At 37.9% G+C, this 19438-nt stretch overlaps 1 protein-coding gene across 5 annotated transcripts in view; it reads left to right on the forward strand.

Moving 5' to 3' along the window:
* Positions 1–19438, forward strand: part of LMBRD1 (LMBR1 domain containing 1) — a 92657-nt gene that overhangs the window by 49985 nt on the left and 23234 nt on the right. For 3 of the 5 annotated variants that reach the window (XM_087776726.1, XM_087776729.1, XM_087776728.1), the window contains exons 8-13: positions 1323–1448; positions 5012–5164; positions 12678–12742; positions 13506–13608; positions 14624–14728; positions 15999–16148. In XM_087776726.1, the coding sequence (XP_087632852.1) occupies positions 1323–1448; positions 5012–5164; positions 12678–12742; positions 13506–13608; positions 14624–14728; positions 15999–16148 (702 nt within the window). The remainder of the gene's footprint in view (positions 1–1322; positions 1449–5011; positions 5165–12677; positions 12743–13505; positions 13609–14623; positions 14729–15998; positions 16149–19438) is intronic. The other 2 variants (XM_087776727.1, XM_087776730.1) reach the window with 2 other exon arrangements.

Consider the following 19438-nt stretch of genomic DNA (forward strand, 5'->3'; position numbering starts at 1 on the left):
GAGCTACAATAGTAATAAATAATACCCCTTTGTTAAAGGGGCTTAGAAATGGGTGTTATGGCAGGGTATACAGCATGTTGAAAAATACACAAAAAAATGGACAGTGTCTTTGAGTACAATGCATGAGACATTAGTATGTCTAAGTAGGTTCTTAAGCAGGTCAAATCAAATCTTGTGTACAGAAAGCTCATGTGATCTGACAGCATGTGTGGTGACATTTATAACACTAGCATTTGTGTTAAATTGATTCTCAGTATGAAATGTAAAGCTGTGCTTGAAGGAGGGAGTGGTATTCCTGTGAAAATCTAGAAAACTGCTCATTTCTGAAGTTAGCAAATGTTCAGATATCAAGCACTTCAGTAAAACTGCATGTGTTAATTGTGATTAAGAGGAATTAAAGAAAAACCTTCCTGCTGAGATCTGCATCAAGAACAACTTATCACCAACAGCCTCCCACCCACAGTAAAACAAATAAAAAGCCTATGGCTAATGGCTGTAAACTGCTTGGAGAAACTTCTGACCTTGGCCTAGATCTGTAAGACTCAGGGTAGCAGGGAGGAAATAGTGGCATTTTCTTCTTGTTTACCTCACCTCAAATATCTATCTTCTTAAGTTAGTGGAAAGCTTACAGAATTTGCATTGGAAAAACCTGGGCATAGTGTTGATGTAGAAGCTGGCAAACACTTTGAATGGTGTAGGATTTATAACTAGGAGTAAATGCCAACAAAATTATTGAATGTGAACGGGTATCTAAGCAGTCTTGGAATGTAATTGAGTTTAGGTGTTCACCTAGCTTCTGCTGTGTCTTTTTACGGCAGATTTTTTTTAGTAAATCAGGTACTTTCTACATAATTTCATTTTAAAAGTAAACTGAAGACTACTGGCTAAAAGAAATTGTGTATACTTTCCTTCTAAAACTAAAGTTCAATATCTAGAAATTCCTGTATTGCACAATGTTTTGATTATGATCTAAAGTGGGAAAGTCAAGGTTTTGGAAAGCTAAATGATTTGGAAAAAAAAAAACAAAACAAAACCCAAGGGCTAGCTTGATAAATCTTCAGTGGGCTGTGCTTATATGAAGTCTTAAGACATGCTGTTGTCTCAGCGATCATGACACACTTAAGTACTGTTGGAACAATGCAGGATGCTGGAGTCTGCATAGTGTTTGTTATGTTTTGCTCAAAAAGGAAAAGAATTGATTGCCTTAGAGTCTGGGGAGGGGGGAACAGCAGTGATACCTTATAGCTACAACATACAGCAGCCTTATCAGATGAAAATGTATGGCAGAAAATTTGAGTATGTATGTTTCCTTTTTATTTTAGGCTTATGGCATGTCAGCTTTGCCTCTAAACTTGATCAAGGGAACTACCAGTGCAGCATATGAACGTTTAGAGAACACTGAAGATATTGAAGAAGTGGAGCAACATTTATTAAGGATTAAATCAAAGGTATAGTCTTCACTGTTCTCTCTTTCTTGATTTGTTTTCTTGCTTGCTTACTAGTTTATGGTCATGCTGTAGACAGTTGTTGTTCCAGAAGGAATAGCAAGTCAGAAGTGACTAGCTTGCAGTTATTTGAGTTTTGGAAACAAATGTGGTCACTTGTGTAGTAGTGATCAGTTTTATTTCAGTCCTGCAGCAGTAGTTATTTCTGTCTAGCTAATAATGGTGCTGACAAGCTAAACTCAAACTTCTCCAGTCCTGCTTGGATATATGGAAGAGATACTTTGTAAAAGTTAAGAATATTAACCTCACTTAATCTGCCAGATATGGCATCCAATTTGTTGATACTTAATGTAGTTATCAGCACGGGATACTTGCCACATGGAGCTGTCATGAGCTAGATTCATCAAACTATTAATCATCTTTATGAATAAATAACAGCCCCAGATATTCTTGCTTCCCAGTTAATGTACCTTGCTGTTATAAATCACTTCCTTATGAAAAACGTACATATGGAAATCTCTGTTCTGAATCCTAAACATGCCTAGGATGTTAACACACTTGTAAACCCATGATGGCTTTGCAGCTCACCGAAATGCTGTGCCTAATGTAAGCAGGACACTTTTAACAACGTAAGAGTGCAAGCCGAAGGAGAATAAGATTTCTCCTTTACATCCAAGATGCTAGGGGTAATCTCTCACCCTTTTCCCAACCCATTTCAGGTAATGGTTTCACCAGTGTTTTCATAGCCCTGAGTGGGGGGAAGGGGCATTAAGATGCATCACTTTCATCCTGGCAGTCCATCTGTGTTATGATCTGTGGTAGTAGACCTCAGCAGTGTTGAATCAGTTCCAGCAGTCTTCCCTTGATACTTGGCTACCTGTACACAGTGTGGGTACCTTCAACTTCTAGAAATCTTGTTGTGTAATGAAACCTAAAAGGTAGTCTCCCCGAGTTTAAATTGTAAAGTTTTGGGTTTCTACAGAGTACTACTACAACAAAGACATCTGTATTACTGAAATCAATGAGAAAAACAAGAAACCCCTGAAAAATGGAGCACTACATATTACAGAAGAGTATGTTGGATTATAAGAGTTTGCAAGGAACTGGTGGTGTTGTTCTATCTAGCTAACAAATAGGATCAAAAAGTATGAAGTCTTTAAGTTATGTCTATATTTTAATGTGACTGTTAGTATAAACTAATTTTCCTTGGTTTATGAATTATGGTCAGGATTCTGCCTCAGTCTGTCATTGAAATCTTAGTTCTTTGGTTACTTTTGCATGAAGTCATGAAGAAAGTGTTACTGAGAGTAATGTACAGTGAAAACGAGAAGTATGAAAGTATGCTACTTAATCTAATGAAAAGATTGAGTATGTAGTATGGCTGCCAGCTAGTAGTACACCTGATAGCTTTATTTCATTAGTCTTAAATAATCAAAGCATGGACTTGCAGCTTGGGAGCTTGGACTGTTTTCAAAAAGTCTTTTTCAAGTCACTGAGGTGCTATGCAGGGTATGGAGAGTATGTGATCCTGTTAAAAATACATTGTGATCTCCAATTGAAGTGTTACATGTGACTAGAATATGGTCTTAGTCTTGTAACCTTTTTGAGACATTTATCTAACATAGATTTGCTTTAATGTCACCAAATGTGAATTGTTTCACTATTTGCAGGAAGGCTCTTTTAAAATAAGAGGAAAAAAATTGAATAAGGAATTTCAAAATTTAAAAATAAATAGTAGGAGATGTACTAAAACTATAAGAACCTTTTTTATCTAAGGACTAGTTTGTTATATAGTAGCATCAATGTTAGAAGTAACTTTGGTTAGCTACCTAATGCCTATTTTGTTGCTTTTGCTTATTAGTGTATAACTGAGATTTAAGGATGTGCTACTCAATTTACAACAGTGCAATGGTGCCTGCTCAGTATTTAAAGGCTCAGAATTAAAGTACATTCTTAAACATAATCATCAAACAAACAATTACCTGGTACATTCAATTAATTCTTGAGGTAATGGTGCCTCTTGTTTGGATTTCTGTAAGGTTAATTTTTAGAACAGCAAGTGATCTCTCTTTTGCAAGTACAAGAAACATAGCTGAGTACCTGTAGTGGAATGCTAGAAATAAAATACAGATGCCAAGCTTAATATATTGGCTTAGTCATGGAATTTGATTGGAAGTGACCTCTGAAAGTCATCAGGTTTAACCCGCTGCACAAAGCAAGGACCCCTTTCAGGTTAGATCAGGTTATCAAGGAATTGGCTGGATGGTCGCATCCAGAGGGTAATGGTCAATGGCTTGATGTCCAGATGGAGAACAGTGACGAGTGGTGTCCCCCAGGGGTCTGTACTGGGGCAGTGCTGTTCAATATATTCATCAATGACATAGACAGAGGGATCGAGTTCACCCTCAAAGTTTGCAGATGACACCAAGCTGAGTGGTGCAGTCGACATGCCTGAGGGATGTGATGCCATCCAGAGGGATCTGGACAGGCTGGAGAGGTGGGTCTGTGTGAACCTCATGAAGTTCAACAAGGACAAGTGCAGGGTCCTGCACTTGGGTCGGGATAATCCCCAGTATCAGTACAGGCTGGAGGATGAAGGGATTGAGAGCAGCCCTGCGGGGAAGGACTTGGGGGTACTGATAGATGAAAAGCTGGACATGAGCCGGCAATGTGCACTTGCAGCCCAGAAGGCCAGCCGTATCCTGGGCTGTATCAAAAGCAGCGTGGCCAGCAGGTCGAGGCAGGGGATTCTGCCCCTCTGCTCTGCTCTCATGAGACCCCACCTGGAGTACTGCATCCAGCTCTGGGGTCCTCAGCACAGCAAGGACATGGACCTGTTGGAGAGGGTCCAGAGAAGGGCCACAAAGATGATGAGACGGATGGAGCACCTCTCTTATGAGGAAAGGCTGAAAGAGCTGGAGTTGTTCAGCCTGGAGAAGAGAAGGCTGTGGGGAGACCTTATTGCAGCCTTTCAATACTTAAAGGGGGCTTCTAAGAAAGATGGGGACAGACTTTTTAGCAGGGCCAGTAGCAATAAGACAAGGGGTAATGGTTTTAAACTAAAAGATTCAGACTGGATATAAGGAAGAAATTTTTTACCATGAGGGCAGTGAAACACTGGAACAGGTTGCCCAGAGAGAGGTGGTAGATGCCCCATCCTTGGAAGCATTCAAGGCCAGGCTGGATGGGTTTCTGAGCAACCTGATCTAGTTGTAGATGTCCCTGCCCATTGCAGGGGGGATGGACTACATGACCTTTAAAGGTCCCTTCCATCCCAAAGGATTCTGATTCACATCTGGGCATGTTAAGTGTTTCTAGTGATGGAGACTGCCTACCCTGTTAAAATTTTTGAGCATCCTCATTGTGAAGTGTTTTCTGCTACCTAATAGGAATTCCCCTTGTTGCAGCTTGTGACATTTACACTTCATCCTCTTGCTATGCATAGAAACAGTGTGTATTATATACTACAGAGTCTTTAGAGTTGTTGTAACTCATTAAACTAGATGTCAAGTCTATTTTCTTGACTCAGTGTCCCTTCATCTTGTGCACCATTTTTTGGTAACCAGTGCAGAGATGGTCGGCCTCTGTCATCAAGGGATAGACGGACTGTACAACAGCTAGAAGAGAGACTAAGGACACTTCGAAGAAGAGAGAGGCATCTGGAGTCTATTGAAAAAAGCTGGTGGACAAAGTTCTGTGAAGCTATCCGACCTCTAAAGGTAAAACTTTTTCTTACTTTTTCAGACTTAAATTGGAATAACTTCCAGCTTTCTTCTTCCCATATAAATCACAGGTTAAGTTTATCAGTTACCATCCTGAATATCAACTGCTTTTTTTTAATTACTATGAACTACACAATGACAGCCTTATAGCAAGCTGTGTTTGAGCTCTTGGAAAACCTTTTACTTTGCCTAAAATATGATTAAGATTGAAACGGAGCATGTCCTAGCTGATCTACTATAGTGCCACTGCCATAGAAAATGTGAATATCTTATCTTTTCTCAGGCGTGTGAAAATGGGAAGAAGAGAAGGAAGAATTCTATAGATGTCAGGTAGCTTAAGTTAATCTAAATTACATGTAGCCAGCAGAAGTGAGAGATACTTTGATTTGATGAGAATATATGCATTTGGAATGAGCATCTTGCCAAGTAATTACTTGATCAATAGTAAGCTAGCTGCATAGAACTTACATCTTGATGCTTAACCAGTGCAAAAGAGATTGTTACTGGGGCAAAGCTTTGATCTTATGACTTTGATTTTAATGGATACCTGGTTTTAAAAACCAGTACTTTCATGGAACAGTATTGCCATATAAAGTATTTTTTGCCAACTAGATGTAGGAAGAAATTCTAGCATTATTTCAAACTGTAGGCTGCACTTTGAAAAGCTGAGGGAGGGCTATAAGCAATTTCCTCTACCACCATTGCTACTGTTAATGCTGAGTACCGATGGAAATGAGCTGAAATTGCAGTTGAACAAAAGCTGTCAGTGTGAAATTCTTAGCGGAGTTATCTTTCTATGATACATTAGAAATCTAGACTTAGCTCTTTCACTTAAAGGACAAATATCCCTAACTATTCACTTTAACAGTTAGGATGATTCCTTTGATTCAGAATAGCTTGTGTAGTTTCTTTAACTTTTCACATTAACCTGAAATTTTGAGATTGGCCATATCTGTTGTCTGTAGGACTTCAACAGTTCATTGTGTTCTCATAGGATAGTATATAATATCATTAATTACTTAGAGATTATCACTCTATGGTCAGGATGGTATTCCAGTATCTCTTTGTTCTTGTGGTCTGAATGCTTCTGATTCTCTCAGTAACTGTGACAGTCACTGTGAATTCTTAAGAATAGCAGACTAAAGGGGAGTTACAGGTGGATAATTTTTCCTGACAGATTTTCACTTAGAATAGGGCTGTGCTATGAAGCATGTTGCAAAACTTGTTTACTTTGACTTTTCCTTGAGCTGTCCTGTGAAGGTGATAATATCCATCACTTAACATAACTCTTGCAGGACTGTTTTGCTGTTACTTTAATAGTATTTGAGTTGTCTTTGCACATATATAACTTGTCAATCGTTCAGTTAGTCTTTCATGAAAAGAATGAGATCTTTTAATATCTATATATAATACTTCTGATCAATGTAGAAGTGCAGAAAAATATTTTGGAGCTTTGCTTATTACGTTACAATACTCTATCTTTAGTGCAACTTGTATATTGTTCAAGAATGTGGCCATTTCTCAGATGTCGAGAGAAGTTCCATTTGTTGTGAGGCAAGTACTAGATATGGAGAATGCTATTTCTGCTGTGTTTGCGATAGTCAGGTTTATGGGAGTTGCAGACTTACTGGGACTGACAGAATAGAGTAACGTGTTCAGGAATAGCACTTAGTCTTGGAGGTCTTTTACAGTGTTAACTTAATGTCTACATTCAGACTTCTATAATCATATTGTCGTTCCATAGTGTCTTCCTATATTCTTGCTCTACTTATTTTGTTACTGCTAAATATCTATTACCATGTGATTTGTTGTTAAACAAAGCCAAAACTTCTTTCTCTGAAGAGTAAGCTTTCTTTGACATGAATAAAGTAAATTTTGAGAACAATTGTTTTACTCAAAGCTAAATTAAACTCAGAGATGAAGTTGTTAATTTTTAATTTAGTTAAAAGCAACACATGTGGAAGATCCCAAGGAAATGAGTAATGGTCAGCATGGGATTGTCAAGTAATGTCAAACTAGTCTAATTTCTTTCTACAAAATGTAATCTTTCCTGTAGATAGCAAATCTACTGTTTCTCCTTTATTATGGTTTCTCACACTTTTATCTGATACTCTCAGCAGCAAGAGGAATGTGATATAGTCAAAGGAAGAGGTATAAAAACTGTTCAGGGAAAAAAAAACTCCAGAGCACATAGTTATGTTTGCTCAATATATGAACAAGACTATAGACTGTGAAACACGGAAGTCTACTCAACAATGCTAAGTTGGGAGTGTTGCATCATTTTTTCATAGGGTACTTCAAAACAGTTGTGAACCAAATGAAGAGATGCCTGAGGTGAGTAATGTAAGAAAATGAAGTACTCCATTTTGAAGATTGAGACCTGTTTGAACAGAGCATGCTCATGCTTAGCCCCATGCAGTGACTTAAAGGCATTGACATCAGTCCAAATATATGGAAGTTACTTCAAAGAGAATAGTGTTCTGATAGAGTGGGACACTTGGACTCTAGCAAGAGAGAGAGAAACTGTTCTCCTGTCTAATCTTAAGGATAATGAGGACTTTGTATAGATGTGTCAGTCTCTCCACTTGCTGCTGAAGGCCTTCAGAGAAGCATAGGTACAGTTAATGCTGTCTTGAGGATGGATGGCTAGGGTATTCCTCTTTTTTTTTTTTTTTTCCCCAGAGGGGAGACTGTAGGCAATTGCTTGGATAACAGCCATGCTGGCAGAGTGAGTGCAGACTGTAGGTGCTGTCAGGACACAGTTTAGTTGCCTCAAAGAGGTGGTGTGGCTAAACTGACAGGCTTTCTACCTGCATTCACAGCTGCATCTTCTACATCAGAAAGGTTGGCAACATGACAAGCAAGAGGTGTGAATATTTCATGTCCTAAGTTTAAATAGTGATAACTTAATACTTAGTGTTTGGCTTCATCTAACAATCAATTTTAACCCATGTTTGCCATGTTACCTGAAACTTACTGGAAAGTAGGTTGTATCATGCAATAGTGTGGTGGGTTGACTTGGCTGGCTGCCAAATGCCCACCCAGCTGCTCTCTCATCTCCATCAACTGGATGGGGAAGGAAATAAGATGGAAAAAGGTGTGGGTCAAGATAGACAGGGCAGTTGCTTACCAGTTGCTGTCATGGGCAAAACAGAGTTGAAGAAAATTGCCAGTTAAAATTGATTTGAATGATAAAAAGCAAAGACCATTGAAAACACCTTCCTGCCCCCCACCCGCTCTTGCCCTGGCTCAACTTCACTCCTTTAGTCCTGACTCTGGAGTGGCACAGTGGGGATGGGGAATAGGGATTTGCCATCAGTCCATGACACCTCCTCACATGTTGTCCCTGTTCCAGCATGGGTCTACTCCATGGGCTGCAGTTCAAAAGAACCTGCTTCAGCATGTGGGATGTCTATAGGTTGCAGCGTCCTTCAGAAAATATCCAATTGTTCTGGTGTGTGATTATCTGCTTTAGCTGCTTCCTTACTTGACTGTGTAGAGGCTTTCTACTAAGATGCTAAAGGAACCCATTTCAGGCAGCAGTGTAAGTTGTACTCATTTTTTTAATAGCTGCAGTCTTGCATGAAAACAAGGTTCACTGTTTTTTGGCAGTTACATGTGTGCATACTAGCTTGTAAACAGATTGTAGATTAGAAGACCCAAGCAGACACTTAGAGGCGATCAAGGTGATGTAAGTGCAAGGTAGCAGCTCTGAAACCTGTTCTGTAGTAAATGATTGAGTACAGGTGGGTATGGGTCTGTATTTTGTAGCTGAGGGATATGAGGAAGTGGCCTGGAAATGGAGCAGTTCAAACTGTAGTGGAAGAGGTAACATAGTTTGAGGTATGGTTGCATTGAAGACCTGCTTTCAAAAGGACTAGGGAGTAGAAAGTAAGATTGCCTTGCATTGAAAGTCAGACTTCTCTTAATATAGATCAGAGGTTGCTTTCTTGTTTATGTTTTGTTTTTTTATGACCTTACTAAATTCCTCTGTGTTGTTGGCTGAAATCCAGGCTTTTTGGTTTTGCCTGTTCTAGTACTAAAAGCTTTTCAGCATCAGTTGATAAATAGTCCTGCTATGAGAACAAGAGCTTTTGATTAAGTGCTGTCCTTTCCTCTGAAGCTGAACATGTACTCATGTTCTCAGGGGCTTGGATTCCTTCTCATTCATGCTGGGATACAAAGCAGAATTGTTTTGTAAATTTGCATGGCAAAGTGTATCTAGACTCTTTGAAGGTATTCTAATTGGTTTAAAGCTAGTAAACAGCAGTATGGTAATGTCACAATAAGATTGTGGGTGACAGATTTGTTCTTTGCTATAGGTGACAAGTAAAAGGCAACAGTGAGTGTATAGCTCCTGCTACAATGTTTTTTCTAGCCTATCTTAGGCTTTATGGGGGGGGCAAGGAAAGGAAGTGCTTATTTTTCTCTTACCCAGATACCAAATGATACCCAACTGGATTTTTTTACGTTGGGTTAATACCACTTGAATAAGGCTCAGCCAGACTCTAAGTTGCAAACTCAGCTACTAGTCTGAGTGTTGGTATTCTCTTAATTATTGGCCAAGACCTGGTTAACAGACTATAAATGAGGTGTTGATTTAGTCTGTAATCAGTTGAGGTACAAGGAAAATCCAGGTAAGAACAAAGATCCCTTCTGTGAAAGGCCTAAGTCAACTGATGTTCTCAAATTGTGTAAATGTAGGTTGGTGTTAATTGCAAATCATTTATGGTTCAGTAGTCTAATACCACTGTGGAAATATAAAATGAACTAAGGTAGAATGAAGGTGTTTAATATTAGCCTTTTCAATCTCGTATTTAATGGGACTGGAGTTGAGGTTAAAATGAGAAAAGGAATGCTTTTTCAACCACTTACCTACTGTGAAGAGTGTTCTGCATCACTTCAGAAGACAGACGTATTCCAGAGGAGATCTGGATACCTGTCTACTGGCCATAGTTGGCAGAAGGTAATGAAGTAAAGCAAGCTTTATGCTCTTGGTCTTAATTGTTTTTAAACATTTATTTCCTGTATGACTAATACCTAGTGGGAGTTTGCTGTGGAGAGGTAAAATCTTAGTACACTTAAATATGTGGAAATGCACAAGTTAATACTTACCTTGATATTAGTCTCTAAATCTATACCTAATAAGGCCTACATAATTTGAGTTGTTTTATAAGCGGTGTTCTAATACTGTGTTTGAGTTTGCAGATGGAAGCTTATCTTCAGAATTTAATGAACAATAATAGTGTTGTAACTCTGAATATCTTTAATAAGCAGCTGTAATAAAATTCTTAACCTTTTCAAGATGGCCGTGTGCCAAGTTTTAAGGTTAATGAAGTAATTTAAACTATGAAACTGCCTCATTCATGTGGAAGACCATGCATTGTGTTCCTGCATGTAGAATTTGGAAATAAGTCTGTCTAGGTTGTTTCAAGTCTAGCAATCCGAAAACATTGTTTTTGGAAGTTCAGCATGCTTATCTGAGCATATTCCATGACTAGGATTTCTAGGAAAATACAGTGAATCTGTTGGAGCTGTAACTGAATGGGTTTGCTATCTGAGCTCATTTTTGTGCACCATCCCCTAACACCTCACCCCCCACCCTCCCCAAACAAAGAAAAGAAAGACTGTGAGGGAGAAAACGTGCCAAAGAAATAGAGAACGATTTTCTGAACTTGCTTGTAGCCCAGGAAAAACAATAGGAGGTATTCTTGTTGAGGACAGCTTGGAGAACGAAGTCCCTGGCTTGAGTGCTGTATTTGGTAGGCATAGTAAAAACACTTTCCTGTGTTTTAATTAAGATCTTCAGGAACAACCTTATTTCTCTGAATCTACTTGATTCAGACCATTCATAGAACTGAAAGAAACGAGGCCACTTTTGAAAGAAGGTGGCTTCTTCCTCTAAAGGTAAAAATGAGAAGGCAATGGGGAAAACAGAATGTACGGGTATCAGAGTATTACTTTCAGTTCTCTAAACTTACTGCTAAGTTGCCTGGATTTTTCCTGTTTAAAATAAACTTTTCATACTTTGACTATATTCAAGGACTAAATCATCTAGCGCTTTAAGCTGTTTGCTTATTTTAATCTAGCCCTTAAAACCTGAAAAATCTGAATGCTCAAACCCAGCTTAACTGCTGATGTGGTTGGTCTACAAAATAAATCTTCACTCTACTCCTGGTAAACTTAGTTTAGTGTTTCATATGCCCCCTTAGCTTAGCCAAGAAATTCTGTTCTTATTTTGTACATCAGGCAGTTCTGCATTAGTGTGCAAAAGCTTACAAAGAAGCCTGCTGTTATTGGTTTTAAAAACAATAGCAGTATGTGATTTAATTATAGTGGTCCTTAAATTTTTACTTGTCCTTATCTATGCTTATGACTTGCTGGCTAAATAACCGTAGCTGTTACACTTTTTTGGTTTCAAATTCTTGAATAGGGTAGACACTCCAAAGGAAGATTATGGGGCAAATGACTCGGTACAGCTAAAGGGGTATGGAAGCTCTTCTAGAACCTTCTCCAGAAGAGAGGCCTTTATCTGGCGGTTACAATGTGGTTTTAGTAATCTTATTGTATTTTAATAACTTGTGGATAGATAGTGTTTTAGAATAATAGTATTTAAGTATTACTTATCTAGATTTTCTTGAAACTCAAGTATTTTTCCTACTACCTTAGTATTTATAAGCATCTTTTTTTTTCTAGTCCATTGTCAAGTCTTCACATAACTTGAGTTAAATTTCTAGGTGACTTAAACCTTTGAGGCAAAATACTTTGTAAAGTTGATGATTTCTAGAACTTGAACCTTCAAAATTGCTTTGAAATACTCAATACTGATGAGTAACTGAGAGGACTTGCAGGCAGAAGGAGGAAAAAAGTAGACCTGGTATTTGGGCTTGGTTACTTGAGTTTTACATCACTCCCTCCAAGTGATTTGGTCACTGAGTGTTTCTGAGTAGAGCTATGGAAGGGAGCTCTCACTTGGGAAGGGTGAGATGTTCCTTGTAAGCTGTGCACAGGTTGCCTCCTGTTGGAAGGTGAGCACACAGGCATGGTGGCTGAGGGAAACAAACTCTTATTTCCCTTAACTATATGCACGCATTTGGGTTCAATTAAGGATTTCCATATAATATAGCAAGTATGGGTTGTGCATTCTGCTAAATGCCATGTTCATTTAATATAACATCTTATCTGTATACTTACGGGTAGAATTCTGTATTGCACTATAGCATGTGATAAACTTTAACGTTTGATTCTGAGCTTAGTGTATCCACCAGACAAAGAGGTGGTTCTCGTCTTAGATGATCAACTTCTTAAATGCTTGACATAAACCCTGTTTAACAGAATAAACATTTTGTTAGCACTTCTCTGAAGTATTTACCAAAAAGTTACTGTTTCAAGTGTGTTTGAGCTCTGAGGTGGTCCAAGATCATTAGTCCTTTATTGAAACTTATACAAGTCTTCATTTGTATCAACTGCAAGCACTTGCAGCTAAACTCTAATAATTCTTTACTTCTAGATTGTGTGGGGAGTATTCTTCATCATTGTGGCACTGCTCTTCACTGTCTCTCTGTTTTTGTCAAAGTAAGTACATTTCAGCATTTTTCTTAACCACTTAAACTACATAGTTTCTGCTCTAACATTAAAATCAGGGGTGGTTTGCTTCAAGAGTCAGCCCACTTTTCTATGCTGCATTTCTGTAATTAGAGCTGCATTTCTCATTATAATAGTGTATCTTGAAACTGAGTAAAATGTGCTAAAACAGATTAAAAAAAAGGGACATGGTTCAGCTTGATTGACTGTATGCTGTTGAAAACAGTTATGATTCAGCAGAAAAATTAAGCATATATGTTAAGTAAGTTCAATTCAGACTACAGAAGTATTGAGTGAATCTTAATGCATGTAGGTACTCCTTGGGCTGGCTAACAGGTGCTTAAGTCCTTGCAGTAAATGACATGTATAATCCATTACGATGTGTATTACATTGTAATTGTTTCATGGTGTTGAAAGCAATATAGCCAGCTGCAAATCTGGTGGATTTCAATGAAGATTGACACTAACCAGAGGTCTCAGATGTTGGCATTTCTAATTTTTCAGACTGGGCAAATAAGCTCTATGACCGAACTAGGGAAAAGCTAAAATGCCAAGGAGATGCAGAAATCAATACACCTTTTCATAGGGCAAGTGCAATGAGTGTGGTAAAACAAGGCATATGTCTATATAGATATGAAAAAGCTGTCAGTCTCAGGGCTTAGTTCAGCTTTTCTGAGCTGCCCTTTTAAATTAAACTGAAGACAAAGCTCTGGGAGAACCATAGTACTTACCCAGTTTTTCTTAATTACTGCAGTTTGGACAAAGCTCTGCATTCTGCTGGCTTCGACTCGGGATTTATAATTTTAGGAACTAATCTGACCAATCCATTGAATATGCTGTTACCTGTTCTTCAAACAGTAAGTAAAAAATTGGTCATATTCAGTGGATGGAAGCCAAAGTCAGTTGCTGGAGGAAGGTGGTGCTTGAAACGAGTTTCATCTGTTGCGAACATAGTGGCAATGAAGAATGACATCACTTGTAGTTGTCATACACCAAATAAAAGCAACTTTTTCTCATGCCCTACCTACATTCTAGTTGTCTGTGTACTTGATAGTTTATCCACCTTGAGTGAAGTAAATGCACTTTTCAGTTTTCAATATATTTATTGCACCTTGAAAGATATATTGTGCTCTGTGCCATTATGTATGTTATAGTAATGCATTAGTCTTTGAAACAAACCCAACATAAGAACAAATGTCTGTTAACTTCAGTAGGGTTGGAAGGCAACAAGGCCACATACAAATTTGGCAATCAGTCATGGGTAAGCTAAGAAAAAGAAAAGCTTTAATGTAAGCTAGTGCTTTACTCTCCCCTAGTTGAGTTCTTTCTGTATTTTTGGTATAATGCGTTGGCACAATGCATTGCTTCCCCATGGTTTCTAAAACTATTGAACACCTAAGCATGCAGTTTGCTGAGAAAAGTAGTGTTCAGCAGCAGTATTATCTCAAGCTGTTATTAATGTAAATATAAAAATCAAGTTTTGGATGCAAATACATTTGGAAATATTCACGAATAGAATGCCTATACAGTTTTAAAATGATTGTTGCCACTGTGGTGTTTCTTTTAAAAGTACTCTCAGAATGGAATTAAGTATTTCTTGGCCTAAAAATGTATAACACTTCAGAATTAAGGCAAGTTTTAAATTAAGAAAAATACTCAGTGGCTTTCCCAAACTAATTGTGTAAGCTCTATTAGCAGCAAGCTATATTAGCTGGCTCCAAATACAGCTATGTAAAACTTTGAAATGGAAGGACTCTTACTACCTCAGATACTATAAGTAGAAACTACTTACTTAGCTTTAAGTGAGGGAAGAGCTTGTCTTCTAGTTTGAACATCTTCTTGTCTTTTTAACTGCTTGTGTTCTTGTTTTAGGTTTTTCCACTTGATTACATTCTTATTACAACTATTGTTATGTACTTTATCTTCACTTCAATGGCAGGGATTCGAAATATGGGTATATGGTTCTTCTGGATAAGGGTAAATGTGACTTGAGTTCAGTTTATAATACTTTGTAAGATGTTTAACAAATATGTGATATTCAATATATTTAATAAATAGTCATTATTTATGTACTGCTTCATAAATACTGGATGTTGCAAATACAGACAATGCTATGTCTAATGAGTGTTAGAAGCCTATTGTACAATTTTCACTGCTTTTGAAAGGTGTTCTGTTTTGCTAAGTTATCAGACCAAAACTGATGTTTTAGTTTAATAGTGAGCTGACTCTTTCAAGTGTTTAATCAGTGGCACTTTGGCTTCTGACTTTTCTAAGTTAAAGCCATATGATTTTGATATACTGGAAGTATTATTGAATTTTGTGGTCAAAATCTGTAATGTGCATGCAGTCAGTAGTGCTTGAATTGCTTTTTAGGTGGCAAGCAAGTTCATCTAGCTTGATAAGACATGAAACAGTACAGTGATGGTATGGCATATCTAAATATGATGCAAATAATATATTACTATATTTGAAAAAGCAGCTTTGTATCCAACAGTATGCCATTCATGCCTGTGATGCTTGGTTAAATATTTCCCTGCTTCTGTGCCTACTTTCCCTTTAATACTGTCATCCTTTCATGTGGTGACACCCCAAAATTGTGAACAGTGACCCTGAGTCCTTGCATTGAGTTGAGATTGGCAGCTGGTTTTTGTCTTCCATCACTTACCTCTCAGCTGCCAGCTTCTTTACCCTAATATGGTACTCAGGTTGAGCCTTCGGGGATTACAGGATGGTGTGGTACCTACAGGGTAACAATGAGGGATTATGTTGTTCCCTGCAGTGTAAAGTGGAAAAGACACCACCGTATGGTGCACAAGTTTTCTCAGAGCCTGGGAACACTCTCTCATAACTCCCTCCTCTGTTTCTAGATCTGATTAGAGGTGTAGTGATAGATGTCATCTCACCCTGGCTGAAGGACACAATATTCTTTGACAAACGAAGGCAGTTTATCAGTGATAGGCAACATCATTTAAATCTTGCTGCTAGCTGCTGGTTTATAAATATTCTGGGTCATTAATACAAAAAACAGTTAATTTGGTTAAATAGCTGTGCTTTGAAATTCAGGTAAATGCACCTGAAAACCTGCTTTGACTCATTGGAATTAAGTTGCCAGAGGATAATTTTAGCAGCCTCCTACTTCTGTCAGTAGAATTAAAGCTGTTACTTCAATTAAAGAGGATTTTAAATGTCTTCAGGAAAAAAAAAAGATTTTTCACTATGTTAATATCTGTATGTTTTCTGGTTTTAGCTTTATAAAATCAGACGAGGAAAAACACGACCTCAAGCACTCTTGTTTCTCTGTATGATACTTCTGTTGATAGTTCTTCATACAAGTTACATGATCTACAGTCTTGCCCCTCAGTATGTAATGTATGGAAGCCAAAAATACCTGGTACAGGTGAGATGTAATACTTTCTTTTTAAAAAAAAATCTTGCCTTCTGTATCAAAAATGTACTGCTTAGAGTGACTTTTAAAGCCAGGTACGTTCTCAGTTTTGAAGACCCTTTTGTAGCCAGCTTTTTTTAACTACCAGTAGGTCTCTTGATAAGACACAAATCAGAAACTGGTTGTACTATGTATAACAACTTAATTCCTAGATCATCTTCAGACAATGTAAAGCTTTGAATATTGCTTTACTTCTTTTGGTAAGACAGCTGCTAGCTTCCACTAGATTTTTGTACTGGTATGCTTAGGTTGCTGAGTGACTGCAATGAAGATTAGTTTTAGTGTGTAAGGCTGTCTATAGACTAAAACAATGTTGTTGTTCTGCAGTTGATTAGTTCTTATGTGCATATTTGTGGGAAATTACAAAGATAACTAGGTACAGGAGAGGATAATAAGAATGAAGCTGAGTATGTCCTAATTAATCACATTTTGGACACTTTGGCCTGTCCAACTTCATGAAACTTATTGCAGTTCTTGTTTGCTAAAATCTTATAGAATAAAGTAGTTAACATTAGTCTCTGCTTTTGTTATTGCACTTTAGTGTACTTCAAGGTTTGGTTTTTTAAAGTCTTTCATCTTCTTTACCTGAAGGCTTTAATTCTTGTATTTCATTTTAGTTTGAATGGAGGCCTGCATGTTTATGGGGAAGTTCAAAGTTACACATCATAAGCATCTTGAGGGGTTCTATGGCCAGCTGTATACCAAGATCTGGTATCCTACAGGGGGAGGCTTTGTTAGATCTGATCTTGCAAATGTAGACAACTAATTGGGTCATGAACTGGTTACTCATGTTCAGGCACACAGAAGTCCAGATCTCTTGATGTGCTGTTTGAGGTTTAAGTATAAGTTTCACAAAGACAAAACAATTGAGCCAGAGTGGTTGGGAGAAGGGATTTAAATGCGACTGAAGTAACGGAGTGCTGCTTTGAGCATTTGGAATGCTTCTGTTAGTTTTCCAGAAAGCTGTGCCTCTGGGAGAAGGACATGCTGCTTTAAAAAAAAAAAACAATCACCCACCAACCTTCGGCTGAAAATATTTAGTGAAATGTGTAACTTATCACTATTGATTCTTTCAGTTTAAACTGAAGAGTAGATGCAGAATACTTTGAGCAAAAGGATTACAAGGAGAAATTGAAGTTGAAGTAGTGTTAAACATGCTAGAGAAGAGGTACCTGATCAACTTAAATGTGCTGAGTGGATATGGTAGAACTGCCGCTGCAGGAGGTGAAGCATTCAGTAAATGCTACTTTTCTGCTGTCTTTACATCTAAATTGTGTCTGGTAATGGGAGGTTTGTGATATCCTGATATCAATCCAAGCACAATGATAGAATCACTGTAGGGGACTTGAATATTTGGTATTTAGGAAGTTTAATGCATTTTTAGTGGATTTTATGCTAGATATAACTAATACAAAACAAACATGCTTAGGCATCTATAAATTGGCTCAACTTGTCAGAGTTAGGGTAGTAACAGCAAGAAACTAAGCTGAGAAGTGGTTTGCTTCCATGGTGAGTTTACATAGAACTTCTGGCATGATTACTTACTGTGTATGTAGCCTAGAACATCATATAGCTATATCTGAGTTAGTTATGAGCTTAAGTCCCTGCAAAAGGCAGTTTGTTGCTTGTTTTTTATATTGCAGACTGATAGTTTGTCTTTAATTACAGTGCAGAACCATTGTGGGTGGAAGGGTGGGAAGGACAATTTCATTAAGGATCCTACAAAGCTGGTCTTTAAGCCTTTAGTGACCTGAGAAAAGAATCTTTCATGATAAAGCTTGCAGATAACATGGAAGATTGAAGAGAGAAGCAAGTAATAAACACTGGAGCTAGCAACTTGTTTTGCTTTATGAATAAAATGGCAATGTTTCCATAAAATATGTGTATATTGAAGGGGACAGGAGGACTGGGACTTAAACAGCTAACATGCAAGTGTTTGTTATGACAAATAGTATCTGAACATAGATTTATAGTTTGTAATGAAAAGGGCCAAGAGAATGGAGCACAGCAGTAGGGAGGCTCTTATGTCATTCAAACAGCTACTGAAATACAATCCTGGTCAGCACTGCAAGAAGGATTAGCTAGAATGGTTGAGTAGAGCTACAACTTCTCATTTAAAGGATTAAAAAAATGTTATGCTCAAGATAGCCATCCTGGGTCTTTAGCTTCTTATGTCCCATTTCAAAGAGCTGTGTTTAAAGTGCATAAAGTGACTTGGATAGAAACTGTTTTTATTGTTAAAATAACATGAGGCATAAAGAATATGCTGGTAAATTACATCTGGACTTCTCTGGCATACCAAGTAAATACAAGGTTTTTAGACCACATCCTCTCAAAGAATCTTTCAGAATGTACTAGACACACTTTCTGTGTCTGACTACCCTGATAACTGGATGTTACATTTTTGTATTTTGAAATGAGGAGAGATGGTGTCTGGGAATGAAGAGGAATGACAGATTTTTCCGTGCATGTCAGCAATGAGGAGGTTCTTAAGAGTTATGAATTGGTTATTATGGAACTGAGGAGTGGCCAGGAACATACACAGGAACTGGGCAAGTGAAGTACATTTTGTGCCTATGGCAAGCTTCCTGATGATGGAAGCTTTATGCACGAGTTTGCTTGGATGGTCTAGATTTTCATTGCTCTTGCACACCACTGTCAGTTTCATGATTTAAAATAACACCACTGGTAACCAACACTGTACAGGACCAGGTGATAAGTAAGCAATATTCCAAGTCAGCCTAGTGGATGAGCAGGCTGATAAACATATATGTCAGAATCTGGTGGCTCACAAAAAGACTGTGTAAAAGGAACACTTCCCCCTGTTCTTTGCTCTACAGTAATTCCCAATCTAGTAACCTGTCAAACTAATTTGTAACCAAAGTCTATAGTGATGCATTAGACAAGTTAGAATCCTGTTTGAATCTTGAACTGTTTCCTTTGGAGGTTGTTACTCTTGACAAAGCCTTTTAACTTTGAAGTGCTGTTGACTTTTCCTGATAATCTAATAGTGTAGAAAAATGGAGCTCTTGTGAGGCAATTAATGTTAGCTAAATGTGGGCTACTTGCTTTATTTGTTGGGATGTTCAAAGCATGTGTCACCAATTAATTGAAAGTGTCTTCAGGTATGATATCTGTAGGAAACTTTTGAAAGCTTCTTTTGGATACAATGCCCTTACTAACTGAGGCCCTGTGTAGGGCTTTGGTCAGCTTGCATAGTTCTTCAAACACTGAGGAATGCT

This window comes from Nipponia nippon, unplaced genomic scaffold (assembly GCF_047370975.1).
Source record: "Nipponia nippon isolate SJK-2023a ecotype South Korea unplaced genomic scaffold, ASM4737097v1 scaffold_4, whole genome shotgun sequence".
Taxonomy (NCBI): Eukaryota; Metazoa; Chordata; class Aves; order Pelecaniformes; family Threskiornithidae; genus Nipponia; species Nipponia nippon.